The 27990-nt window shown below is 49.4% G+C and overlaps 2 protein-coding genes across 2 annotated transcripts; one reads left to right on the top strand and one right to left on the bottom strand.

The window, feature by feature from the left end:
- Positions 1 to 965: 965 nt before the first annotated feature.
- Positions 966 to 7512, bottom strand: LOC104034066 (pancreatic secretory granule membrane major glycoprotein GP2). Its single transcript, XM_009486924.2, has 8 exons — positions 7404 to 7512; positions 5711 to 5878; positions 4716 to 4921; positions 3960 to 4120; positions 3146 to 3391; positions 2323 to 2482; positions 1747 to 1891; positions 966 to 1066 (listed from the first exon to the last, which is right to left on the bottom strand). The coding sequence occupies exons 1-8, from the start codon at positions 7510 to 7512 to the stop codon at positions 966 to 968; spliced, it is 1296 nt and encodes a 431-aa protein (XP_009485199.2).
- DRC7 (dynein regulatory complex subunit 7) lies at positions 6201 to 25222 on the top strand. The gene is made up of 19 exons (XM_075715608.1): positions 6201 to 6346; positions 8662 to 8664; positions 9876 to 10014; positions 10431 to 10605; positions 11465 to 11590; positions 12795 to 12986; positions 13314 to 13475; positions 13801 to 14019; positions 14794 to 14922; positions 15856 to 15931; positions 16474 to 16602; positions 17447 to 17575; positions 18232 to 18458; positions 19336 to 19551; positions 20664 to 20774; positions 22988 to 23098; positions 24143 to 24337; positions 24847 to 24986; positions 25132 to 25222. The coding sequence occupies exons 3-19, from the start codon at positions 9884 to 9886 to the stop codon at positions 25220 to 25222; spliced, it is 2559 nt and encodes an 852-aa protein (XP_075571723.1). The 5' UTR covers positions 6201 to 6346; positions 8662 to 8664; positions 9876 to 9883.
- Positions 25223 to 27990: the final 2768 nt, after the last annotated feature.

Raw genomic sequence — 27990 nt, 5'->3', positions numbered from 1 at the left:
TCGGGCAGGGATCTGCTGCGTGTCCGTCCTGCAAAACACCCTCTGGGGCCAGCAATGATTTCTGCAAGGACACTGTGCTTCAGCTGAATGTACACACACAGCCCCCTCACAGGGAAAATATATCTTCTCCTTATCTATGTTTTAGTATTAGATCTCTGCTGGCTGTCTGAGCACTATGGATTTAGTCTTTGATGCTTACAATATTGTTTGTTATTTGCTTTATATTAATAATGTGTTGATGGGCAAAAATCTTGCTGGCAATTTGTCATCATCCAGAAGGAAGAAATCTGTATGGATAGGTGTACGTACACATGCACGCGCGTGCACGCACAGAGCAGCCCTTTCTCTGCTAATGCTGCATCTGCATCACACAGAACCATGCAAAGTCTAGCTTTGGTGGACAAGTATCTAGTGTGGGTACCTCCATCTCCCCATGCACCTGGGTGACTCTCTGGGGAGGAGGAAAGCAGGAGGAAGAAAACTCCCATCCCTCTCCTGCACTCCAGGTTTCTGGAAATTCATTCTCTGTAAATGAGACCATTTTAGAAATGCCTCGGTCCCCTGCTCTGTGCAGTGGGGTCTACCCCTGCCAAAATCAAGCATCTGCCCAGGGTAAGGAAGACTCTGGGCAAAAAATCCAGTTACTCCCTCTGCTCTCTGCAATCTCTAGGCCAAGCCCAGAGGCAGGGCTTGCTGCAGCTGGATCCTGCAGAGCACAGCAGCATTTTATGCCAGAGATGCTCCTACACACCAACTTTCCTGCGTATGTTTTGAGTCTAGAGAGTGCGGGCCAGGAGGGGATGAGAAGGTCCTAGGGATGCTACAGGGAACAGAAACACTCTGATGTGACTCGTCCTTCAAGCACTATTTGCATCCAACCATTGCCTCCTTCCCAAATAACCCCTGTAAAGACACAGGCAAGAGCCTCCCTGCTATTGTCACATTTATTTGGAAACAGCTGTTTTCTACACAGTTTGCCGCCTCGTGCTGACAGCCACAGCAGCCACAGTGAGCACACCAAGTGCACACAGCAGGATGAGGGCCCCGGGGAGCCATGGGTTGGGTCCTGGCAAAGAGGACAAAGGTTGGTTACACATCTGGGTCCCCCAAGCCAATGCTGAGCCCTGGCATGGTATCTCCTGGCCAGGGGCAGATTCAGGGGAGGTCATCTCCTGTGAAAGGTAAGAGCCGCCAGAGCTGGGGGTGCTTCGGGGCCCTGAGGGCACTAACAGGACTCAGTCACCCCAACTGGCCTCACCTGGGGCCTCCACCCACACCCGCTGCTCAGGGGTTCCATTTAGCACAGCATTCATGCCTGGTCTGAGCTATGCAGTAGGTGGGCTTGCCCCCAGCCCTGGTCCTGGGCCACTGCTTGGATCTCCTGGATTGACCTCAGTGCTCAGAAACAGCCTGCCTTGCTGGGTTGATGCAGAGGTCTGGCATTGTGGAAACCCAACCTTCCTCACCTGGGGTGCTGCACTGACAGCCTTCTGGCTCCTGGTCCCTTCCCACCCAGTTCCCCTGCTCAGCCCGATCCACGCCTGGTACAGAGCCACTCATGCAGAGCTAACCTCTCTGTGCTGGTTTGGCTTGTGGATCACACTGTGCATAGCCATGACACCTGAAAGACTCCACACTTCTGTGCAGGGCAGTGATTTTAGCAGCCCTTTTTAATAACCTGGCATTGCCTATAGAGTTGCAAGGGTCTGTGAGCTGCTCCTGCCCTCCCTGGAGCGACATACATACCCCCCAGGTCCTGTTGGTCAGTCCTGGAATGGTGGGTCTCTGCTCCCAAGGAAGGAGCAGCCAGCAAGTGGATGGGCCCATAGGAGACAATCTTATTGTAGTCATCTGCCAGCGCCCGTTTGCTCCTCCAGTGCCTGGGGCATTGCTGTCAACAAAGCCAAGGGAAAGGTGATGGGACCAGAGGGCAGGGGAGAAGCCTGCTCTGGGGGGCAAAAGCTGTCCTGGTGGTCTCCCCCTGGCAGAGGCACAGTTGGGGCTGCAGCCTGGGACCAGTCAAGACCCCAAAGCATGAGAGGAGCTGGTTCCTGAAGGACCTTAGCCTGCTCCTCCCCAAGTCCAACCTCTCCTCCTGCAAATTCCCAACAGACAGAGGGAAGAGGAAAAGGAGGTCTCTGGTGGGTTCAAGCCCTTGTACCTTTAGTTCAGGGCACCGGGGTGAGCTCCTGCTGCTGGGAGGTGTTTATTGTGCTTAGGCATCCAAAACCAGAGCAGAACCCCTTCTCCAAACAGCAGGCCAAGGGAAGGGAGGTCCCTCTGCCCAGCCAGGGCATGGTGCAGACCACTGGGAGAGCTCACCGTGGCACAGGGCTCCAGGCTGTCGGGGAGACAGAGCCGGACACGGCAGTGCAGGAACACCTCGGGGTAACCAACGAACTGAAACATCTGGAAGCTGAACTTGGCAGTAGTGCTCTCTCCAATGGCATTCAGGTATGTCACTGTCTCATCGTGGGGACACCTGGGACATGATGGCTGAGTCAGCAGGTGGCAAAGAAGGGGGAACGTCCCAGCCTGGGACACCAGAGCACACAGGGACCAGGTGCAGCCCCCAAGCTTTGCTGAACAGGACTATTTCTGTCTCGGTGCCGGTGGGCATGCCTTTCCTTGGCACCCTGTGTTGTGCCCAGGTCAGGGAGGAGCTGCCACCAGCACAGGAGCTGGCTCATGTCTTGCTCTGTGGGGCCACAGCTGCTCTGCAGGGGTGGAGTGACCCTGGCTGTGGCTCCCACTTCCTGGATATCCATGTTACTGGCTTTAGCTTGGCTGCAGCCACCTCTAATGCAAGCTCTTCAGCAGATACCTCTGTGCACATCCCAGGAAGGTCTCCCCTCTCCCCTCCTTGCCCTTTGCCTCCCCAGATGACCAGGAATGATGCTAGAGGGAAGGCAGCACTATTGGCAGAAGAGCAGGGTCAGGAGAGGGGGCTCAATTCATGGCAGTTAGGGGACTCATCTATGGGGCTGTTCCACCTACTCAATGATGATGGCCACCACAGGTTCCACCTATGAGCAGTGATGGTGTCATTGCTCATTGCTCCCTCACGGCAACCTGTCCTTAGCAAAGAGACACAACTGTGCTCATGGTGCAAGGAGACCGGATGCTGTAGGGTCACTCCACTCACCCCTTCTCAATAAGCTTGTGCTGCACATCCTGGTAGGGATCCGTGCTTGGTGTGGCCCAGCAGTCCTCAATGCTCAGCAGGAAGTACTTGAGCTGGTGCTGTCCTTCTATCTTCAGCAGGACATAGAGCGTGTCTGTGATGGGGACAGCTGTGGTCAGCAGGTGATAGGGCTGGAGGTAAGAGGGAGTCTTGTACAGTCTCATGCTGACGTTGAAGTGTCCTTCTTTAACCACGAACTGCACCAGCCTGTGAGGAGAGGAGGAGAGCTCACGAGCAGAACGAGAAGGCAGGAAGGACATAGCACAAGTCAGGCCACTGGCACAGGTGCACTGAATCTGGACGTGCCTCTGCTCCTGGGTGAAGCCTCCTGAGAGCCAGGCTCTGAGCTGCCTCTCGGCTGGTACATCCACACCATGTGTGGACAGAGGCAAGGAGCTCCAGGGGCTCCCACTGACTTGCTGGCCAGTGAGGGCTACGAGAAAGGCAACCCAGGGGGTCCTAACCTGCACCTCCACAGGGGCCTGGTGGGGTCATCTTCCAGTTCCCACCCCTTATTTTTTGGCTAGTTGGTTTCAAGCAGTGGAGATAGGAGAAAGGTAGATTGTGTGTGCCCCAATTTGGCTCTGTCCCAGGCCAAAACCTTGTGTTGAAAAACTATGTTAGTAAGAGAAAGGGAGGCACCCTGATGTGGCATTGCTCTCAGAGCTCCCTAGTGGCTCCCTATGGCCTTTGCAGATCACCTCATCGAAGGCATCTATTTTTCCATAAACTCACAGATACCATGTCAGCAGCAAGGTGAAGAGGGACCACTCACTTGTCAACAGCAGTGAGAGCGAAGGGCAGTTTCACCACCTGCTCGTAGGCGTAGATGCAGGAGAAATGCACCTCCAGCTGAAAACTCCGGGAAATCACACCCCTGCGCGCTTCCCGCTCTGACTCAATGACATTGGAGTACAACACGTGGGAGCTGTTTTGCTGGAACGACACAGAAATCAAGTCTCCAGACCATGTCTAAGTCCATACACAGAGTTCCAAGCTCCAGATCAGATGGTGCAACTCAGCTATAGCTGCTCCAGGCCTCCTGGATATCTGCTGGGTTTTTTGCTCAAGCCCTGTGTCCAGGGGCTACTGGCAACCATCACTGGCGTATGCAGGAGTCAGCATAGTGACCACAGGTGAGGGCCCTCCTGTGCCATGCAGAGCTGGAGCACCGGTTCCTCTGCACCCTCCCTGACCCATGAATCAAGTGAGGGACCACGGGGCTATAGCCAGGGCTGCAGAGCTCAGAGGACACTGCCAGAAAGCCAAGGGCTGTTATCAGCTAGTAAAGAGCACACCGAGACTTCCATGTTGTGCTGAATAAGACAAGATGTACTGTCAGCAGGGGTTTGGTGGAGGCAGAAGAGCTTTCTGACAGCCCCCAGGGAAGCCTTCCAAGGGGAACGAGAACTTTACAGCACCCAAATATAAAAGGGAAAGACCCTGGGGCTTCCGCTTGCTGTCCCCACTCAGCATGTCTGCTCTTCTCATTGCTTTAGAGCTATGCAGAGAGGCTCTGCTGGATCCTCACCTGAATTACTGATCCACAGGCAGTGTGGTTTTCACCTGTGAGAGTGGCTGCAAAAAACAGCTTGCCCTCTTCTTTCCTTTCTGAGACCTTGCATGCCTGGTTCTTCAAGTGGACAAGCTCCCGAGGGATTTTCAAGAGTTCAAACACCTCCTTCCTCACCATTATCTTCATGTGCTCTTCCTCGCAGGCCAACTTCAGTACCACATCTGGGGGAAAAAGCCGTCTGCAATAGCAATAAGGAAGAGGCCTGAAGGAGCCCTAGGTCAGCTATGGAATGGCACAGTCCCACCAAGCTCATCCCACAGACCCTCATCCCAGCCTTGTTGGAGGCTGCTGGTAGGGCTCTTCAGAGACACTGGGCCAAAGACAAACCTTTGGGAAAGCACAGAAGTTAATGTGGGTCTGTCATTTTCTACTGGTTGCCTAAGACATGTTCAAGTCCATGGCTGCCACTACTCTGAACACACACAGTCCTTAAGCTCAAGATATCAAAGGCAGATGTTGTGGGTCTAGCCTCTTTCGAGGGGTGTCCACAGAATCACTGCAGTCTGCCAAGGGCACCAGACAGGGGCAGTGATCCTCTCTTTCTGATGAACAAGACGTAGTTTTTGGCCAGTGTCTGTAAGGAGCCTTCACTGTAGCTGTGCTAGAGTCCATGTGGTTGTGCCAACACTGTAAGGCAGCTGTGCTCTGCAGCATGCCCTACTGCCCTGACATGGCTACTCCACAGTACCGCTTCTTGACAGCCAAGGTTTCCTTCATACAGGAATTAAGACTTTTGGGGAGGAAGGAAATGGCCTGTGACTGGGTCTTGTACCAACATGTAGTCAGGATGCAGTGGTGGTGATGGGGAATGCACCTGAACCAGGAGCTGGGACGTGCTCCTGGAGCCTGCAGTGGAGAGCAGTGGTAATACCAATGCACCGTGCCCATCACCCTTTCCTCTGGTGCCTGTGGACAGACTGGGGAGGGTTCACCAGCACTGCCAGCCCTACCTTGGCAGAACGCCCCTGTGAAGCCTGGTTTGCAGCTGCAAACTGGTCTGTCCTCCATCACCTGGCAGTCCCCCTGGTGCTGGCATGGGCTTGGCAGGCAGGCACCCAGGCTCCTCTTGAGACGGAGGGTAACCCCTTGCCTCAGGCCACGTGTACTTGCCAGCTCACCTGCAGGAAAGGAAAGGCAAATAAGCTGAAACGCAGTAAGAATATCTCCCCTATGAGACACGTAAGAGTGAACTTGCCCCAAGGCGTGAAGCCCTGCACAGCTTGCAAGGTCTGAAATCCTTGCCTAGAGCCAGAGCAAGCACATTTGAGGAAGAACCTGCCACTTCAGCTTGCCTGGAAGGTTGTGACTGACAGCCTGAGAGACCTCCTCAGCATGGCCACAATCTGGATTAGAGCTATGGAGCCTGCCACCAGCTAGCAAGGAGAGTGGTGGCACGTCACAGCACCTCTGCCCATCTCCACGGGTTATGTACTGTATGTGGCTGGGATGGGGAGCCTGAGGTTTCTGCCTATTTTTCTGGCTCTTGCACCCCAGTTCCTGCCTGCCCTGAGCCCTGCTCTGTTGTCCCCCCTTAGCAGCCTTCAGCAGTGCCCTGAATGAGGAACCTGGACATGGATCAGGTGAGGGTTTGACCTCTCCTTTCCATACTACCTGTCTGTGACCCAGCAGGGACAGTGTACAGGGAGACTCACTCTTGTTGTCTTTGCAGCCAGCCAGGCAGAGGGCAGAGACCAGCAGCAAACATCTCATAGTCCTTTCCTGTAAAAACAAGCAGGCTCTGGGTAACTTGGGTTTTTAGCATGATCGCTGGTGATGTTTGCAGTCATTCAGACAGAGTCAACCCTCAAGCATGGGTGCAATAATTTCTGTACTGTATTTCCTCCAAAAACTCTAGGTTCAATGTCAAAAAGTCATTTGCTATACCAAAGGGACAAATCAGCAACGCCTCCTCACCACCCTGCCAGGCTAACACAAGGGTCAAATACCATCCTGAATTTAGGTAGCTATTCCAGAAAGAGCAGGTGGGAGAAACCAGACCTCAGACTGCAGGGATGTGCTGGCAATGATAAAGCCACATTTCAGTAAGAACAGGCACTTTGACTAAAACTGCACAGCTGAGGCATCAGTCCAGACTCCCCCAAGAGGAAAGGAATTTCCCTCTTCCCATGACAGCTTTTTTGAAGAGTTAGGATTTGCAAAAGAATCCTTGCTTTTCCATTAACCCATATCCATAACAAGGAGACAATGGGATAAAAAAAAAACCCAAAGCCTTAAACACAATTAAAATTAATGCTACAAAGCCGCAGATTAAGTCAATCTCCCCTGTTGGTACAGATAATGGATTTCTTTAGGAAAATTAATGGCACGGTGCTGGATGAGCCCTGGACACTGGAGTCTCGTTACCAGAGATGCAGATATGAGTCAGCAGGGGCCAGCGGCTGGACCGATGCTCTGCCACCCCTCTGCCCTGCAGGTGCACTGAGAGTGGGGCAAAGCCAGTGCCAAAAGCCCCACTCTGGTCTGACACCACATTGCATACCCCCTCTGCTCGACCCCAAGCGGCTGTGACTGCTGGACCTCCAGGTGAGGAGGGTTTATTCCCTGCTCTGCTCCTTGCTTACTGCAGCAGTCCTGAGAGGTCCCACCAGCATCAAGCTCTCACCTTGTTCTCAACCCACTTACCATTGCCAGGCCACTCAATGCTCCTCCACCCACCACTGCCCCATATCACTCTCATGCTCTCCGCTGAGTGCCTTATATTGCCTTCCAGCAGCTCATCCTTCTCCCCCATGCAAACACACTGCCTCCATGATTGCACAAGAGCCAGCTTAGCATCCTTCAGCAGTGGCTGGGGAGGAAAGGACTCTGCGAAAGTCCATCCTCCGGCACAGATGGCCCTTCCGATTAGCTGATGGCTTGTGAACACTGACCCAATTCATGGCCCTGATGGGATCCCAGACAGGGGGAGTATCTGCAAAATCCCCAGGAATCTGGGGTTTTGTGGATCCAACTGATTTTGTGGTACCTGCTTTTGATGCAGCAATAACAACAGATACCACAGCAGCACACACGAAGGTCAGATAACTGCATGTACCGAATACACATGGTTTCGCAACCACAACATACATTTGCTTCGGCTGTTTTTTTAACGACTTCTGACATCTAAGATCGGGTGAGAAGTAGTGGTGAGAGATGGAGGGATGAGGACTTGGTCCTATCATGCTTTGTTTGGGAAACAATAACCAGCTGCAAATAGCAGTAATCACTCAAAGTGATGCTCCTTGATATATATTGACTATACTCTATGCATCCTCAGAGCTTAATTGCTACAGTCACCATAACATAGCAGCAAATGTGAACATCCATCCACACAGGTTTTTTCCTAACCACAACGAAAAACAGAAAACAACAGTGTTTAGCACCTGACCCTGCTTACAGCCTAATGAACTACCAATTAAAAAAAAAAAAAAAAAAAAAAAAAGGCTTCCTACTATCCCCTGCTGCCAGCTTTTAGGTGAGAATGTCTGGTTTCCATTATGTATTTTACAAAGCAAGTAACTGGGAGAGAAACTTGCACAGACTTGCTTAGAGATGCAAAGGCAGTGCAGCCTGCAGGCTTAGAAAGCAACAAACAAAAAGGATGAGAAACGGGGGGGGGGGGGGGGGGGGGGCTTTTTGGTTTTTGGTTGGTTTGTTTGTTTGTTTGTTTTTAAAGAGAGTAAAACTTGTGAGCCTTGTGGTCTCTGAGGGGCTGGTGGCAAAGCTGTCCTGGTGGGCAGGGATTGGCTGCTTCCCCCTCATTTCACCCCAAAATATTCCGGATAAGAGGGGGCTGCCACCAGAAATGCACCTTCTCCCCGGGCAGCACAGGGGTGAGTGTGAGGAGCTTTCAGCCAGGGAGATGCTCAGGCCAGTGGGGGGGAGGGCTGGGGCAGCTGAGGGGGTGTGGGATGGGCACCTAAGGAGCCCCCGGGGCTGTCCTGGCGGCAGCCTAGGGGTGACCTATGGCTGGCCTGTGGCCTGCCCGGGGTGGCAAGAAGCCTGGGGCGGGGGGCCCTGAGGGTAGGCAGGGGAGAGGCTCTGGGAGGGGCTGGGGCAGGACCCAGAGGGGAGGCTGGGGTAGGCCTCAATGTAGACTGGGGGGTGGCCCTAGAGGGGAAGCAGCAGTAGGCCCTGGGGGAGGCTGGGGGTAGGCCCCGGGGGGGAAGCAGCGTTAGGCCCTGGGGTAGACTGGGGGGAAGCTCGGGAGAGGCCGCAGGCCCCCGCCACGGCCCCACGCCGCCTCTGCGGCAGGCGTTGCCATGGTGCGCGGGTCCGGCAGCAGCGGTGTGGCCGAGGCGGTGAGGCCGGAGGAGGGGGCGGGAGGGCAGGGGAGAAGTAGCTGCAGCCTGGCTGTTGTTGAGAGCCGTGGGCCTGAAGGGGCGGCAGGGGCGGGAGACTGTGCGGGGTGGTGCAGAGGCCGGGGAGCAGTGCTGGGCCCCGGGACACCCCCCCATACCGCTGCCCCCTGGTCCCCCAGTGCCAGGTCTGTGCCTCCCTCTCACTGTCTGCTCCTCATGGGGTCAGCCTGACCGCAAAGAGGGGGAAACAAACAGGCCCGAACCTCCCTGAGATGTAAATAAATAATATAAACAGCCCTCTGTCCTTGGAGGTTGCTGACTCTGCTGCAAAACGTCCCCCTCCCTTCAAGGCCCCTGAGCAGTCGGCCAGGCTCAGCACAGCCTGCAGGCTCTGGCATAGGCTATTGACAGGTACCCGGTGGATTTCTGGAGCTGCTTTCCAGCCGGCAGCACCACAGGCAGGACGGAGGACGCAGCATTGACAAAGGCACAGGAGACACGATGCACCATGATGTAAGACTGAATGTGGGAATGTGCTGTGCCCTGCCAAGCCAGGCTCCCCCTGTTCTGCAGTCTCTCCCACGCTCGGGGAGGCCCAGGAACATGCAGCCACTTGCTTACCAAGCCCAGCCCAAACTCAAATTCAGTGCTCACCCTTTACTGTTGCAGAAATGGGAGTCATGCTTCTGGCTGCCTCAGCTGTGCTCATGTACTAAATCAGTGCGGCCAGAGTGTGAGTGGTTCTGTGTTGCCATATATCTGGGTCCCGCCCCTGAATTCATCCTGGTGCGTGCATTTCTGTAGTGCATGGGAGGAGGCAGAATGGAGGCCTTGGAGGAGGAGAAGGAAGAGGAGCAAAGAGAAGAAGAGCTGAAGTCTTTGGAGATCAGTGCTAAACTCCAGGACTTGGAGACAAAGGTGTCCATGGAGCAAGTCTGCATCCCAAGTGATGGGTATGCATAAGTCACATGTGTCTGTCAGTTACTGGGCTGAGCAGAGACGGTCCCTTTGGGGTCCACAGGGAGATTACACATGTGTGGTTGGTACGTGTGGTCCCCTTGCACACAAACACACATGCCTGGTGTGTTTGTCCAAGAGTGGGCACGTGTAAGATGATAACTCACTTCATTGTACAGTCATTTGCTGCTGTATCATGACTCTATATAAAGATCCCCTGAGCCTCTGGGTATATGTTGGCTTGCCATCGCTCCAGAGAAGCTTGGCTATGTCAAAATCATGTCCTTGGATATGATCCCTGTTTTTTCCCTGGGAAACAGGGAGCCCCTGCCATGTTTTGATAGCAGGTCATCTTGCCCAAATTGCTCCCGGCTTATTACCTGTGTCTCTCTGCCTCCTCCTGCCCTGGAAGTGATTTTGACTGGAGCTCTGTTGACACGTCCCAGTTACCGTCCTCATACAAGACAAATTCCCTGAAGGAAAAGAAGCTGCTGCATGTTGCTGACCATTTCCTCCAGCAGTACACTCACCTCTGCCCTGACCGCAAGCCGCTCTTCCTCCACCCCGTCAACGAGTGTGGCATGGAGGTATGGGGTGGTGTGGGGCTGAGCCACAGCACAGGGGACACTTGGCTTCCGTAGTGCCAAATGCTGGGGAGGGACAGCAGCCCTTCCTGCCCTCCCTCCTGGCCAAAGGGAATGGGAGCTTCCTTGCTGTGCCCACAGCACCTTGAGCAGGGACACAGCACCCTGGGAACACCCCAGCTGTCCAAATCCATAAGCGTGTTGTACCACACACATGGTGGTGGTACCCTGTAGCATGATGGTTAGGAAACAGGAAAGACCACAGAAACATAAAGGAATGTAAAAGAAACACATGAAATAGATAAGGCTCAGGCTTAGTCACAGATATGGAGTCTGGATCCAGAGCTAGGTCTTATTCCCAACTTTGTGGAAGTTACAGGGAAGGAAGTAAATGTGGAAGTTTGTGGCCTGGTTTTGTTTAGGACTGGGCCCAAGCTGCACAACTGTTGTCTAGTTCTGGACCTGATGATCCCCCAGGCATCTGGAATTGATACTTTGGACCAGCTTTCTCCAACATCTATTATATCATTAACATAAAAGGCAAAAAATGCTGGAGGATGTAAAAGCTGGAAAGGGCAGTAGCTATTTATCTTGTTGCTTGAAAACTAAGAGAAGAATTGGCTTGCATCTGTAATGTGTCTGAGATGAGTTTGAAGTTTTAGCCACAGACAAGCAGATGGCCTCTCAACACCATGCAATTTCCATCTCGGAACAGGTGAGAAGGGTTACTGATGCTGTTGATATGCTCTAGGGAGGTCCTGGATGTGAGCTGCAACATCCAGGGGTGGTCTGAGGATGGCTTTGGACAGAAGACTCTGCCAGGCATCTGTTGGTTAACCAAAATCCTCTTGTTGCCCTACAGAAGTTTGTGAGCACAACGGTAAGGCCAACCCTGCTGCATTATACAGAGCTGTACCACTGGGATAGCTGTGCCAGCTTTGTCTCTGATTACCTCACCATGGAGCCCCTCAAGTCCCCTATCACACCGGTAAGAAAGGGGCTGCAGTCCCATCAGAAACAGCCCCATAACGGAGGTGACAGAAGGGCCTCTCAGCAGGACAGTGTGTGTGGCTGTAATCTCAGTGGCTGGGATTACAAAGGTCTTTGACCCCTCCATCATCCCCTCATTACTTAGGCAACCCCCTGATTTGCCCAGGCCCTGTGTGCTCTCTTTGGACCCGTAGTCCCAGTACATGTACAGTGTTGTACCTGTCAAGCAATTAAGCACCGTTTCTACAAGACTGGGCCTGTCCCTGCTCTCAGTCACCCCAGATGACCAGCCAGTCTGCTGTAGGTTGCAATGGCTGACATGGTTTCCCTCCAAAGACCAAGATGCCTTGGAACAAAGGAGCATATATAGCCTATAGGAGATAGGAGAAGATGCTTGACCTCAGTGACCTATTTTTAGGGGCTTTAGACATTTCTATCCCAATTTTAGGGATATTTTGGGGTGGCTAAAGGGAGATTTCTAGACTGGCAAGAAGGGATGATGTCTGAGTTGGGGCAAGTTCTTGGCTGGTGTGAATCAGCGAAGGCAAAGGGAGCACGCTCTTTGCTAGCGAGGACTGCTGATGCCCTGCAAAGTGCCCCAAACACTGTACATGGAACTTGACAGCTCCATGCTGACCAAGTATGTCCCAGGAGTCCCAGGGTTCAACAGGAACTCTGGCACTTTGCGACCACAAAGAAAGTATCTCCATTTAGCAGATGGAGACTGCCTTGATGACCGAAGGTGATGTCTGAGATCTGGGAGTAGACTAGGTAAATATGCAGTACGTACATATCGATCCCTTTGCTTGCTCAAGAGTGAGGGCCAGAAGGGAGTATGTTCCCTCCTTTGAACTATAATTTGGCTTATGGGTCTTTTGCTTTGAAACGCTGCAGACAGACCAGCTAGAGATGGAGGTTAGGCCCACTCCAGAGTTGTAGTTAGCATTAGGTTTTCAGTAGTTTGATGAGCTTGTCCTGCCCATCTCTCCCTATGGTTAAATTTGTCACCAGATTTGGGGTCAGAATTTCCCCAGATCACTTTGGAGGGGACTTCAGGGTTCTGTGGCTTATACAGGAATTCTATATAACAGATTTTCTATGGGTGCAGAGCCCAGGGATATGGGTAATGCCCCCTCTCTCTCCTGCTCTCTGCCTGGTGAGTGTTTCAGCTTCACTGCGAACATGCATCTCTCTCTTTCAAGCCCAGTTCACTCTATTCCCCAACCACAATCCTGAAATACCAGCGAGGGAACTGCTTTGACTTCAGCGTGCTGCTGTGCTCCATGCTGATCGGAGCCGGGTATGATGCCTACTGCGTGCACGGGTATGCCACCCGTGAGATGTGCACCCTGGATGAGACTCTGGAGCTCTGCCCACTGCTCAGGAAGCCGCAGGTGAGACCTGCAGTGAGTGAGCAGGGAGGAGCCCAGCATGCATGCTCAGCCTGTTCATTTTCAGTGACCTCCAGAGCTGAGCTAGGGGGAACAGCTTCAGGTGTACACTGGCTTTCAGTCTGTACAAAGCAGGGACCTCACCAAAGGGATCTTCTGAGTGATTTCCACAGTTCCTTAGGAGGCCTCTTTGGCTTCACTGAATTCCTGCTCATCAGGTCCAGTAGTGCAAAGTGCCAAGGTTGAGAACTGGGTGGTACCTGTAAGCCATACATTTTCTCCCTTCTCTTGATCTCTGCTGGATTTCACAGCAATACCCTGCTTTTGCAGAGGCAGGTACCAAAAGAGGGGATGAAGAAGTCATCCAACAAGTATAGAGTTAAGCCCCCACCAGACTTGCAGAGCAAGTTTGAGCTTCAGCAGGAGGCCAAGAAGGTGGCAGAAACTGAAGCTGCTCAAAAGAACAACGAAAGAGAAGAGGAAAAGGTCACGGTAAGTTAGTGAGGTCCACCTCACTGTAAACTCTAGGAGCAAGAGCTGAGACACAGCTAATGGCTGACCAAAGAAAGGAGCTCACCACCCTCCACCATGCAGTATGACACAACCCTGATCATGGCCATGAGCACTTGGCCTCTGGGAACACAGTGTGTACTGGCACGGGAATATGTACTGGGTATGTACTACCTCACTCCTCTGAAGAGTGATAAGGGACTGGAGATCTTTAGAAGTGGGCAGAAGAGAGAGTAAGATTGCCATTGGATTGAACTAAAGTGGCAATAAAATGGCAATAATTATTGCTCTGTCCTCTGTGCTGCAGGAAGTGGAAAAGCCCAAGTGTGACCCTTTGTATGGCTTACGGGTGCATGCATGGGTTTTGGTTCTGTCTGGGAAGAGGGGGGTTCCCGAGACCTTCTTCATCAACCCCTTCACGGGAAACAGCCACAGCACCATGGATGAGCACTTCCTTGGGATTGAGAGCGTCTGGAACCACAGGAACTACTGGGTGAACATGCAGGACTGCTGGAACGGCTGCAAGGTAACAAGCCCTTAAGCGCCCTATGCCTGGGAGGGACAGTTGGGCTAACCTGAGTCCTGGGGAAGTCCAAGATCAGTGGTGATCCCAGTTTCCACTTAACCATTCCCTGTGTTGGCTCTGGTCATGTTGCTCTGTTTACATAGACTCTGGAACTACTCCAGGACATCCCAGACCCTGAACTAGCAAATACGGATCACACCTATTAAACCCCTAGAATATCAGCTTTTAAGGCTGGCTGGATACTCATTCTCTCAAACAACAGCTCAAGGCAGAGGATGTTTTGAGCCTGTCAGGCATGGCTCAAGGCAGGAAAGATCTTGATTAGGCTCTTCCCACACCCTAGCTACTACCCAGCTGATACAAAGTCTGGGAGGTGAGGGTCTGAGTTAGAGCAATTTTAGGCCCATGTGAATGACTTTGGGGCCATGCATGCCCTGAGGAAGAAGGCAGAAGCATTTCCAGCAACTTCCTCTTATCTGTGGCAGAGGCACCATGAGGAAAGGGGTCTGCAGCCCTAGAGGGCATGGGGGCAGTCTTTGGGGTCCCACCAGCCAGCCAAGGGTCCAATGAGCCCACCTCACTGAGATCCAGGGTTTGTCTGGAATCCTTTAACTCTCTGAGACCCAGCCAGGTCCAGAGCACCACAGATATGCAGGAGCAGCGTTCAGTTTAGTGTCAGGCCCTTGAGACTGCCCTGTAGTTTAACTGGGTTTCTTCTCTTGTCAGGCCCTTGAGACTGCCCTGTATTAAGTGGGTTTCTTCTCAATGGCATAGGATCTCATCTTTGACTTGGGTGATGCTATCTGCTGGGAGATTATGCTTTCGAAGAGCAACAAGCCTCTTCAGCTGCTCCCAGATGCTGAGGAGGAAAAGGAGTTATCTGACAGGGACACGGATGATATGGTGAGTGACCCAAATGATGGCCTTTGTGCAGTGGGGATGCTGTATCCAACTGGTGTGTTTGTAGGCCCGCACATGTCTGCCTGTCTGCTGCCCTCCCCAGGTCAGATCACTATTGCTCTAGCTAGGTTTTGGTTGGCACTTCAGATTCCTTCTCAGTCTTGAATAGTTCTGATGCTTCTTGAAGCAGGACCCCAAGTGGTACTCCTGGTTCTAAGTGGCTAGGGATCTGTGTAGATCTCCAGTGCATTGGCCTTTGGGATTAAATAATTAAAAAATTACAATCCAAACTGAATTTTTTTCTGGACACTCTTTCTCTGCTGGTCAGCACCCTACTCTCCTGGCTGCTAGGTGGAGTTGCCAACCAGATGTAGAAGTAATGTTATGTACTCTAATATACCAAAAAATGCTGTGTACTGGAAGCAAAAAATGGTATGTTGTCCTGGTGGGAGAACACAACATGATAAAGCAGGCATTGCACCAGCACAGCAGGATGGAGGAATGCCAATAACAGTATGTTCCCTCCTGTTATCTACTCTCCTCAGCCTGTGCCCATAAGCAGGGAGCAAAGTGCCCTCCATGGTCTGCATAAAACAAGCTTGGTCATTAGTTTGAATGACGATTGTCACATTCATCCCCTATCCAGCATGAGTGTTAGCCATAAGATCATTTCATTAAGCTTGAGTAGGGGTGTGCTAGTAAGAGGGTGGGGATGCAATAAAGCTCTCCTTCCACGTAAACTGCAGTGTGCTGCTTGCCTCTGTCCTCAGGCTGTGTGTGACCAACACAGCTTGTGTGTGACCAACACAGCTCTCATAACTGTGCCACCGTGTTCCCTGGACCAGCACAGCCTCACATGAGCATTCTCTAGAACCAAAATGCCTCCTGGCACAGTAAGAGAGCTGCCAAAAATGCAAATCTCTGCTTATGTTTTAGCAGGAAAAGGAGGAGGAAGACATGAGTTTTGACATGCCACCATCGTGGGTAGCCCCAATTCAGATATCTCCCAGAGGTATGTATTCTTCCTTTGCCTTTTGCTTGTCCTCCAGCTAACCTTTTAGTGGATTTGGGACATTTGTTTATCTCACTCGAGTTCTCTCTTCAGGATGGACAAGGTACAGCAGTGAAGTGCAGTAGATGAAGGCAGCAACAACTATTGGTTTAAATACCTGCCGTCGGTGCACTGTCTCATCCTGGGTGGGACCCTGCCTGCAGTCTCCCATTACCCGCCCCCTTCCCCCTCTTCCCTGTGCCCCCCCCCCCCCCCCCCCCCCCCAGCTGAATGATTTTGCCTGGGATGGACTTTCTGTTACTGCTATGCACAAGATCCTGCCCCTGCATTATCAAATATCTGCTTTGGGAGAGAAAAGAGTTATTACACTATTATAACATTAAAGCACAACAGGCAGTGTCTGAATAGCTTTACTGGCAGCTGAACGCAATCAGTAAATGCGTGGTTTCCCTTAGACCATGGTTTTCTCCGTCTTGAATTCTTTTTCCTTGGGCTGAGTACAAGGGAGTCAATTTTTCTGACACCTCTCTTGCCCACTGCAGAGTTTGAGAAACGCTGTTCCCAGGGGAGGAAGGTGATCCTGTACAAGAAAGCAAAACTGGAGAAATGGGCACCGTACCTGAATGGAAATGGGCTAGTGAAACGTCTCACCATCTACGCAGACTTAGACTGTAAGAGGGATGAGTGAACACACTTCATGCACTGAGCAAACACAGCCTGGGGTGTGCTGATGGGAAGGGGGGAGGCAGTCCACTTTCTGCCAGTCTCTCTTATGCTTTCTCATCCTCCTTTCACATTTGTGGAGGACTTATCTACCACTTCTTCAAACACTTAATCACACTCACTGTCTGTCAAGCCCCAGAACTTTCCAGCATTGGTAGAGGTTCCTGTGAGAGTTTCCAGTGGTGAGGCTGTTCAGTGTCACAGGTCAGCTGCTTGGATTTTCGGTCTTCAAAGAAATGGAAGGCTGGTTTGATTTGATCCAATAGTATCGCTATTCCCATTGGTGTCGACAGGAGCCATAGAAAGGGGCAGCTACAGACTGTGGATATTTCTGTACTCCAAAGCATTATTCTTCAACAGCTGGTCCAAGAAACCATGCAGATTCCTAACTGGACTTAACAGTGTCCTATCCTCAGCCCTCTTGCATAGTGTAATGCCCCTATCTCATTTCTCTTCACTCCTGACACTATCATTAAGTATTTGGGATGGAATTTCTCTTGCCTAACCGCAGCCATCCACCATGCCACCTTTTCCCCTGAGCTGATTACTTCAGTTCTTGTTGATGGAGAGGAATAAACCCTCTTAAGGCGTAAGTAATCTACTCCAATGTAGATTAGGATTCATCTACAAAATGCCCCTGTGCACAGGGCCATATTCCAGTGACTATACGATGTCTGCTTTGGCTGTATCGGGAGCACAGGGCACGTGCACAGACACTGAGAGCTGATCAGATGAATCTTACCATCTCCAACAGAGTGATGTAAGGTTGTGAAACCGTTTGTCTCCTGCCAGGTACTGAAGTAGTAGAGGTGAGGGAGTGGTTCAAAAACCGAGAAGACATGTTGGATATGAGAGAAGTGAATAAACAAACACAGCTGACCAAAGAGTACTTCAGCCCAGGACACCTCCTTGGTCTTAAAGGTATTCCAGCCCATCTGGGCAGCCACTGCAGCTGATGGGACTTTATGTGAATCCCTTCTAGCAGTGGAAAAAGCCCAAAGTTGGGGGGTGGCAAACTTGTGGGATGAATCGCCTACATAAATAATATGGTCTCCAGTGGAGAGTAGAGAATTGTTGGGTTGCTGGCTTTCAGTCCTGGACAGTGCTCCCCCCCAGCATAACAGCAGAAAAATACATACCTATCACATATACAGGGTGATGTAATTTACTTTTATCCGTAGAGGTGATAGAAGTAGAAACTTTCTCTTCAGGATTATGTTTGGTCTCTGTGTTGTGCAGCTGTGGGAGAGAAAGTCCTGCATCAGATCTGTTGCTAAAACAGCACTTCCCCAAAGAGGCTGTGCCTGTTCCTGGTTTGGGAAGAGCAGGATCCAGGCTCCACTCACCACTGCCTTACTGTGTAAGGAGGGCAGTGGCCCTGCAAAGCTAGCCTTCTGTCCTTAGGCCATGGCATATTGGTACACAGCAGTGAGGAGATGATATTCCCTTCTTACACTCTTATGTACATTTGACTTACTGGCTGCTGAAGAAAATGAGACTTCCTCTGGACACACTTGTGTTCACCGTATTATGGTTGCTAACTCTGAAAACCTATGCAATCTCTCTTATGTCCTTAGCTCACACCTATACATCGCTGGAACCAGAGACTGAACATACGATGGAGTTTTACAATGAAGCACGAGTTGATGGCCTCCAGAAACGCATTGAAAATGCTAACGAGATGATAGAGTACTTTGTGGGGCGGGATGACTTCCTGCATGTCCGGCATGTGGAGTTTGGCAAAAGAGGGAAGAAAATACACTTGGCTGGCACCAGAACTGACATTAACTCCAGGCCTATAGTGGTACGGCCAAGGCAGGAACAGAAAAATATCTGTCACTGTGATATTTATACTATGCAAAACATACTGCCTAGGTTCATTTTCAGTGGGCACAGCCAAGGCAAAACTCCAGACGAGATGTCCAAGCCTTGTTCAGCGCCTCTGTCTCACAGTTGCTTGTCTGGCAGAAAGCTACAGTGTGACCAGTTGTCATGAACTGCATTAAGGAGCTAGAATGAAACTAGGAAACTAAGACTTTGAAAACATGTGTCAGAGGAAAGAAAAAAAGCTTGACTATGACTTTGGAATGAAATTTTCACAAGACTAGTCAAATGATTTCATGTTCTGACCCCAAATTAATAACATTTTAGGTTCTTGATGAAATATCCCATCACTCTGATTTGTTACAAGCAGGTAATCTACCTGTTCCTCTAGTCAGGTCTGATTTGGAGAACAGAAGGAGGGAGGAAATCCAACATCTGGTAGTATGGCTCAGACACTTCACCTGCCAAGACAGAGGCATGCAGTGGCCTGCCTTTGGACCAGCACCCAACATGCTGGTCCAAAACCCATTTCCTTCCCTATGTTGGGGAATGTGGGAAACTTTGTTGTGCTCCAAAATACCTTGCTTCCTGAAGTTCCCTCAGGCAGGGATGTATCCCAAACTAACTTTGAGCTTGGAGAGCATACTCAGCTCCACAAATGAAAACTTCTGTATTGCTTTAAGCAGCTTTGTGCTTTTTTCCCTTGGGAACAGTAAGACCATGGGCCAAGAGATGCCATTGTAGTCCAGGCAGAAAAGCCCAATTTTTACCTTGGGTTTTTACCCAACTCTGCAAATCTCGCCAGTTTTCTGTGTTGTCTAACCTGCTTCCATCTTTTTCTTTTCACCCCTCATTAGCAAATCAAGGAGTGTTTCCACAGAAACCTAGAAAAGCCTGCTGATGAAGATGTAGCAGAACGTATCTTTCTGATCACAGAGGAAATGATCAATCTGACATATCATCTCAAGGATAAATACATTACTGCTTCAAAGAAGGATTTCTTCAAAGCAGCAGAGAGGGATGGGAAAGGAAATGACATCATCATGACCCCAGAGATGTGCATCACATACCAGGTATGGAGAAAAACTACTTATATCTTGAAGTTTTTCTGGATCACAAGACACAAAAGAAAGGTGAAATGTCAGTGGAAGAACTACAGGCATGACATACTCTATGCTGCCCCTCTGCTCCATCTGCACACCTCCCTCACAGACAGCCTCCAGGCTGACAAAATGAACACCCCCAGACATGCACTACCAGGCTGGAAGTGTCTCGGCATGCAGGGCATAGTTTAGTGTGAAAGGCTTGCTCTAGCCATGCCTGAGTTTATCTTCCCAGACTTGGTCATCAGGCAGTGTAGACACAGGCAGTGTAGACAGCCACTGGGATCTCACAAGATGCTGGTTCAGCAACTGTTGGGCTCAGTCCTGCAGATTCATGGCAGGGAAGCTGAAATTTCCTCTGCCCTTCTCTCTTGAAGAAGAGACTACAGCAGAGGAGCAGAAGCAGACATCCTGCGTTCTAGCTCCAATTCTGCCATGGACTTCTTGGGTCACATCATTGCTTAAATCTCCCAGAGTTTACCCTGCAGATGCAGAGCAAGATGCTGAGGCTTAATGCATTGACAATAGATAGATAGCCTTAAATAAAAGATATTCCAAAAAAAAGTGGAGTGCTGTCATTAAGCCAAATTCTCTCATTCGGGGTGGAGGGGCCACTCCACTAACATCACTGATGTGAGTCTGTAACCGGGGCCAGAAGTCTGCCAGTAAATTCTGCAGTGATGCTGCACAATTACACTTAGGAACATCAAAGAGAGATTGCAAATACAGGATTTTTTAATGTTATGCACATTTTTTTAAAGCTTCTATTTCCCATTGGGGAGAATACACAGAATGCAATTGCTGGAGTGCCATCCTTTCACCTCTAACCCTGCAAAACCCATTCCAAACAAGTAACAGCAGCATCAGCAAAGTGCAAGATGTGCCACCTGGCTCACATTACTGATGGATTCAAAATTGAAATGAAGTCTAATAAACTGTTGACCATGGGTTAGATGTTTCAATGTGGAAATCGGTGTTGCTATATTGACTATAACAGAATTGTGCCAATTTCTGTTGACGGAGTACCTGGTCCCGTGCACCCAGAGAGTGCTACTGTCTTTCACTAGCTTATCTGCTTCCAGGCAGGGTCCTCTGAGAAAGACAAGAAGCTGCTGCATCTGTACAAATTGTTGCAGGAGCTAACAGAGGAAGAGAAGCAGCTGAAGCAACAAGTCTGGCAATCTGAAGCAGAGGTAACAGGGAGGTGTCCACACTGTTGTCAAAGTTGGTCAGGCATGGAAATGATTTCAGTTGACTAGTTGCCAAATCATCCTCAGCATAAACTGTGATAAAAATAAAACTCTGGTGTCACAAAGCTGGTCTTCATGCTGAATTATCAAGCTTGCAAACCAGTCATTGTTCAGTAAAGATGTAGCTTTAACATATTCATGGAGAGTCACACACTTTCCAGCTCCTGCTCTTACTCTTCATTCTCTGGGAGGAAGACAGTTTCACAGAGCAAAAGACAGCATATGAACTGGGGCATCTAGAAACGTATCTGCCTTTTGCCTGGGAATGAGACCAAAAAGAAAGGATATTTTATGTAATATTTATGTAATATTGTATCTAGTTGCTAGGCATTTCCAGGAAGTTCTATCCAAAACATTGAATTGACTTTTTGTGGGAGCAACTGTAGAGAAATACTTCATAAAATACATTTCTTGTACTGCTAATCACACTGTGACCGGTGTAACAAATCCACGTTCTAGCCGATGGAGGCAAAGCTATTGGATTTGGGGAGATATGGATTTGATGGGTGGACTGTTTGGTGGATAAGGAATTGCTTGGATGGTTGCATCCAGCAGGTAGTGGTCAACAGCTCAATGTCCACATGGAGACCAGTAACAAGTGGTGTCCCTCAAAGGTCCGTACTGGGACCAGTGCTGTTTAATATCTTCATCAATGACATAGACAGTGGGATTGAGTGCACCCTCAGCAAGTTTGCAGACAACACCAAGCTGAGTGGTGCAGTTGACATGCCAGAAGGACGAGATGTCATTCAAAGGGACTTGGACAAGCTGGAGAGGTGGGCCTGTGTGAACCTCATGAGGTTCAACAAGGCCAAGTGCAAGGTCCTGCACCTGGGATGGGGAAACCTCCGATATCAACACAGGCTGGGGGATGAAGAGATTGAGAGCAGCCCTGCAGAGAAGGACTTGGGGGTACTGGTGGATGAAAAGCTGGATATGAGCCAACAATGTGCGCTTGCAGCCCAGAAGGCCAACTGAATCCTGGGCTGCATCAAAAGAAGCGTGGCCAGCAGGTTGAGGGAGGTGATTCTGCTGCTCTGCTCTGCTCTGGTGAGACCTCATCTGGAGTACTGCGTCCAGCTCTGGAGCCCTCAGCACAAGAAAGACATGGACCTGTTGGAGCAGGTCCAGAGGAGGGCCACCAAAATGATCCAAGGGCTGGAGCACCTCTGCTATGAGGCCAGGCTGAGAGAGTTGGGGTTGTTCAGCCTGGAGAAGAGAAGGCTGTGGAGAGACCTTATTGAGGCCTTTCAGTACTTAAAGGGGGTCTGTAGGAAAGATGGGGACAACCTTTTTAGCAAGGCCTGTTGTGACAAGACCCTTGTAATGGTTTTAAACTAAAGGAGGGTAGATTTAGACTGGATATAAGGAAGAGATTTTTTACAATGAGAGTGGTGAGGCACTGGAACATGTTGCCCAGCGAGGTAGTGGAGGCCGCATCCCTAGAAACATTCAAGGTCAGGTTGGCTGGGGCTGTGAGCAACCTGATCTAGTTAAAGGTGTCCCTGCTCACTGCAGGGGGGTTGGGCTAGATGATCTCTAAAGGTCCCTTCTAACCCAAAGCATTCTATGATTTTATTTCTTTTTAAATGTTTTTGTGAGGAAGAGGGACCCCTGAAGGAGCTGGAGACGGAATGCTCAACTATATTAGCACAGAATACTAGGAATAATTAAGAACAAGATTGCAAAAGTCCTTTTATTTTTTTTTCCAGAAATTTGAAGCTAGTTCACTGTGACCTCATGAACTGCCTTGCCAAATTTCTCAGTCTTGATCTATTAACAGACAAAATATTTACATTGCTTGTGCTGTACATCCTGTTAAGACAAAGAAATAAGACAAAGCTATCAGTGCAGTTTCAAAAGTAGTGGCACGACTATGACTCCAGACGAGCTTTCTTAACAGAACAGCTCGTCTTAACAGACGAGCTTTCTTATCAATAATTGTGTTCAAGAATTTCATACAGAACAGCATTCTAAAAATAAGACCACTAACGGCTTGCTCTATCAGCAGGATATGAACATATTTGTATAGATCTTCTATGTTTAGCCTTATGCTACAGTTCTTGTATGCAGCATGCACTCTGTTAGCAGGGCAAGCATGTAAAAGTACTGTCATTCTGTGGGAAAGCTGAGGGGTCTTCTGATTTTTTTGGCAGGTGTTAAATATTTTGAAGATCCGTGAGAATGAAGAAACTGCCATTAAATTGTCAATTTCAATTTATAATACAGAGAGGAATGAAAAGAGAAGACAACAGTATGAAGCCATGGTACGTAGACTTCATTAATCCCAGTATTTATTACATGTACACAAAGAAATCCAGAACAAGCTTTTTCTGCCTGAGGAATTATCTCTGAAGAGCTTTTAGTATCATAAAAATATACTGGGCCAAATCCCTAGCAGGTACGTCAGCACAGCTTCAATTGACTTCCCATAGAAATATAACATAATCATTCTATGACCTTCTGGCTTTCTGAAAAAACTTGCATCACCAAGAAAGATTATTGTTTTATTTTCTTCAGTTAATAAAATAATTAACAAGGATTAGTTGATAATAGGGACTATGGGGGGAGTATGATAATGGATTCCAAGCTGCATCTTTCTAGCCAGGGCTCATTTTGTTAGGCAAATATGCACTTCTTTGTATGATATCAATCAGTTGTCTTCTTCATTTTCATTATTATTTGCAAAGCCAATTTTGTTCCAGGATCTCTGTTGAGGAATTAATACCTTATGAATGTTCTGGACAAATGCAAAAAGATTCAAGAGTAATTACTTGCAATTTTTCAAGATCCCCAGGATGCTCCTTGTGAATGGTTTTTAGATTGAGCTTTCCTGAATAGAGAGGTTATAAAAGGTGACATTAGGTTTTACATGCCAAACTTCTGGAGTGAAACACAAGCAGGGGCAAAGATGCAAGAACCAGCTATTTGCCAGCCTACGAGCTGGTGTACTCAGAATACCCTGTCCTAATCTCTTTCTGTGCAAATACAAATGCATTTTGTAGAGTCCTTCCTGCACCTCAGTGGATAACACGTTTTGTGTAAGAGACGTCTCTACAATCAGCGAAATTACGAGAAATGTTAAAAAGGATGATAGAAAATAAACTACAGAATAAAAAACACATTGGGAGAGGGTTGGCATGCAAAGCTAATGCAAAGCAGTAGTTTTGATCAAACTATAGGAAAAAGAAACATTATGTCCTCTCTAGGGAGGAAGGAGTTTTGGCCTTTGCTTGTATTTTGCCTTATCACACAGTGTTTGGGGAAATGGGTAGATGGGACTGTGACTCTTTCTGTCCTTTCCCCTCCAGAAGAACACAATGGAGGATGAGCTCCCAGGACAAGAGGAACAGGATCTGGATTACCTAGCACCGTTTCTTATTCAAACTGGCCATAGAGAGAAAATGACCAAGGGACAGGCCCTTTGTGTCAGAGATAACTGCCTGACTGATTTTAAGCATCGTCTCATTGATAAAGCTAACATCATCCAGGCTCGCTTTGACAAGGTATTCCCAGCCTTGCTCCAGGATGTGTTGTCACTGGAGTCTCTTCTGTACTGGCAGGAGGGTAACACACATCTCATTGTGACAGCAGGCAAGAAACAAACCTCCTTTGATTACTTTAAGAGAGCCATAAACATGTCTCTGTGTGTGTGTGTGTGTGTGTATATATATGTTTTTGTTGTTAGCTTGTGAGATCAAAGAACAAAATAGCTCCAGGGTGAAATTTAGTCCCTATCTCAATCAGAGCTGATTTGGTTCTCCAGTGCTTCTTGACTGTAGTGAGGCAACGCATTCAAGTTTTGCTGCCTCTTGCTGTTCCACATGTTTTGATTCCCTTCGTTTTCTTGTTCTGGGAGACCTCATCTCAAACTTATTGCCTCCCATGAAAATAAACCAGCTCCGATTTGTGGCTTCCTTCCTCTCAGCACCCTGAACTTAGAGTTGCACTTTTGTGTGCCTTGGCTCCTTGCTCTCCTATTACCCTGACTTCTGGTTACTTGCTCCCCCAACAGGCGGTGGAAGAGCTGCACAAGAAGGACCAGTGGTTTCAGGAAAACCAGAATCAGCTCAGCGCAGAGGAGGAGGATGACTTCCTTGCCCGTTACTCTGAAACCATGTTCCATATCCACATTCTAGTGCTAAGGCTCAACAGGTATTAGGAATGACTGCTTGAGTACTGCGCCCAGGGGAGGTCTACAAGTCAGTCCCCCAGGAACTCAGCACTGAAGCTTTTCTGTAAAATATTCTACTCGATGTCCTGCTGCAGTTTTCCTCTGATATCCCCCTTCTTGTTCTAGGGAAAAGCAGATGGCACCACAGAAATACCTTGCTCTTGAAGAGAAGCTGCGCAAGGATCCTCGCCTAGCTGAGCACCTTGGTCATGCCTGATTTCTTTATTCCTTCACACCAGACACTGGAAATCAGTGCTGAAGCCTGTTAGAAGCAGCCTGAAAAAACCATGGAAAGGTTTTCCTACTTGCCTGCAGTAAATCTTTCATCATCGTCAGATTCATGGAGATTTTAATGAACTTGTAGCATTCCACTGTCTTTTTCTTTTCCCTCTTTTAAGGCCCATCTACAATTACATCAATTGTCTTCTCATGCAAATCCATCATGTTTGAGACTGAAGTCTGAATAAGACCTTAGCTTTAAGGTCTGCTTCAGAAGTTGCTACAAATTATGCACACTGTACTGCAGAGCTTTTCTTCCCCAACACTGCTCCCTAGCTGCTGACATCAGGAGCAGGATTATTTGGGAATACTGGTTCTTTTCCAACATAATAGTATTTTAACAAATTTATAATTTGGCTTTACAAGTAGCACAAGCAAAGATTTTGAACTTGTGAGTTCACCACAAATACAAAAATTCATTGACCTCATTTAGAGCTATCTATTAACTACAAAACTCAGCAAAGACTAATACTCAAATTGACAAACTTTGGATTTTAACATCTTAATTTTTCTCTTTGAATGTCTCCACTCACTGTTCACAAATATTGGCAGACAGGGTAAAAAGTCAAGAGAAATCCAAAAAGCATTCCAAATCCAAGAAATTTTAAGGTAATCAAGTATTTTGGTTAATAATCATTCCCCGAGATCCACAAATGGAAGACAATCTGTGTGCCATGTATTGGTATTTATGTAAGTCCCTGAGCCTGCTAGGAAACAATTTCTGATGTCACCTATAGTACATTAGGCACCATGGACACCTATGGTGGTTCTATCAACAGTTCCCAACAGCTACAGTCTTCAAGGAACAACCTCTAATGATCACCTTCAACAAAGACTGATTGCAGCTAGGGGAAGGCAGAAACTTATTTTGCTGTGGTACAGCAGAATAAGAGACATTACACCTGAAATACAACATGAACCAGAGTAGATTAAACTTCTTGGTTTATGGTAGCTGTCCATTTTAAGTGTAATGGATACACTAAAGGGCTTTTACAGAGAAACACCCCCCCCCCCCCGACTGCCTATTTTACTGCAACAGTCATTTTCTCTTGTGTTGTTTCTGTTACATTTTAAGAGGTGAACACAATGTTAAAACCAAAAGCCACCATTAGCTCATTATGGCTAAACTGAATATCCTAGGTCATGAAAGTATACCAAATTACTGTTATAGAGCGCCCATTTAGGTGTTGCTTGAAGGATGCACTCCATTTTGGGCTCAGAAATGGAGAGCAAAGAATTCAGCATCTCCTGTGGGAGATGGTTGCAGCATTTTGACACCCACCACAGCAAATCCCTGGGTCTGCCCGGGCCTCTCAGCTCTCAGTTTTGGAGCTTTGAGATGGTTCACGACAGTACATTGTGTTCCAAGTCATTCAACACCAGCAGCAGCCTATTTCACACAACACTTTTCTGACAGCTCTGCATCCCTCTGTCAACACTTGGCTAATGTGGCGACATAGCACAGATAGAAACAGGTCAGGAAAGGAGAAAGCTCAGAACAGCTTGCTCTTTGAGATAGAGAGGTATTCCAGTAACAACCCACTACTGAAAAGGAACATGAGGAATTTCAGTAACTAGCCCAGTTTGCAAATCACAAGGACCATGAACTGCTGAAGGACTGAGGGACCTCAGGGAACTGGGGAGAAAGGAAACCCTAAGGTCTCTAGACAGAAAAAGAAAAGAAGGAGCAAGCAAGCCTGTGGTTATGAACTCATCAATGTTTGTTGAGTATCAGAAAAGACACCAGAACAAATTAATTTAAAAATCCTTTTACAGGCACTAGGACATAGCAGCTGCCAGAAAATCAGCTAATACATATTATCAAGGACTAGCATCAAACTAATTTGATTTCCTCTTTTGATGGACTAATTGGATTCAGAGACAGGGAGGAGAGTGTTAAGTAGTGTGACTCCATCTCAGCCAGGCTGTGAGAGCGCCCAGCAAGGCTCCGCCAGGAGGAAAAACGACCCGAGGCCCCAGTGGGCCTGACTCGCCGCGGGTAGCAAGAGTAAGAGGAGCTGGTGCCAGTGTTGCCTGGCAAAAAGACACAGAAGGGGGGAACCTTGCTCCCGCCAAGGCTGTGCCCGTGACACCCGGCGAGGGGAATCGCCTCCTGGAGACACACTGGCCACAAGCCAGGGGCACAACCGCCTCGGCCGCCGGCGGGCCCTGAGGTAGAAGGCTGGGGAAGGACCTCTCGGCTGTCCCCACAGAAGCTGCAGGCTAAGGGGCCGTAACAGCCTCCCCACGGGCCGATAAACGGCAGCACCCAGCCCCGCTCTCCAACACCACCCCTCAGGGTGGTCCAGCTCCGCCCCACCGCGCCGCAAAATGGCGGCCCCGCAGTGTCAGCGCGCCACCCTCCTTATTGGCTGTGCTTGAAAGGCTCCGCCAAGAAGCTGCATTACGAATGGCCAGCTGCTCTGCGGTCACTAAGGCAACCGCCCCCCCCAGCTCCTATTGGCCGAGCGTCCTATGGAAACCGGGCAACCATCCGGCTCGGCGCGGCGGCGTTCAGCCATGTTGGGGATTGCGCGGGGGGCTGGCTCTGATTGGCGGCGGCCGGGCGGAGGCGGGACGTAGCGCAGCCGAGGTTTGTCGTGAGGGGCCGGTTGTCAGGCGGCAGCACAGCTTGGGGGGCGGAGGTCTGGTGTCGCCGCAGGTAGAGCCGAGGTGGCCGGGCCGGCCCTGCCGAGCACCGCCGCC

The sequence above is a fragment of the Pelecanus crispus genome, chromosome 8 (assembly GCF_030463565.1).
Source record: "Pelecanus crispus isolate bPelCri1 chromosome 8, bPelCri1.pri, whole genome shotgun sequence".
NCBI classification, from domain to species: domain Eukaryota; kingdom Metazoa; phylum Chordata; class Aves; order Pelecaniformes; family Pelecanidae; genus Pelecanus; species Pelecanus crispus.
The sequence above is the reverse complement of the archived record's forward strand: the minus strand, read 5'-3'. Positions and strand labels throughout refer to the sequence as shown.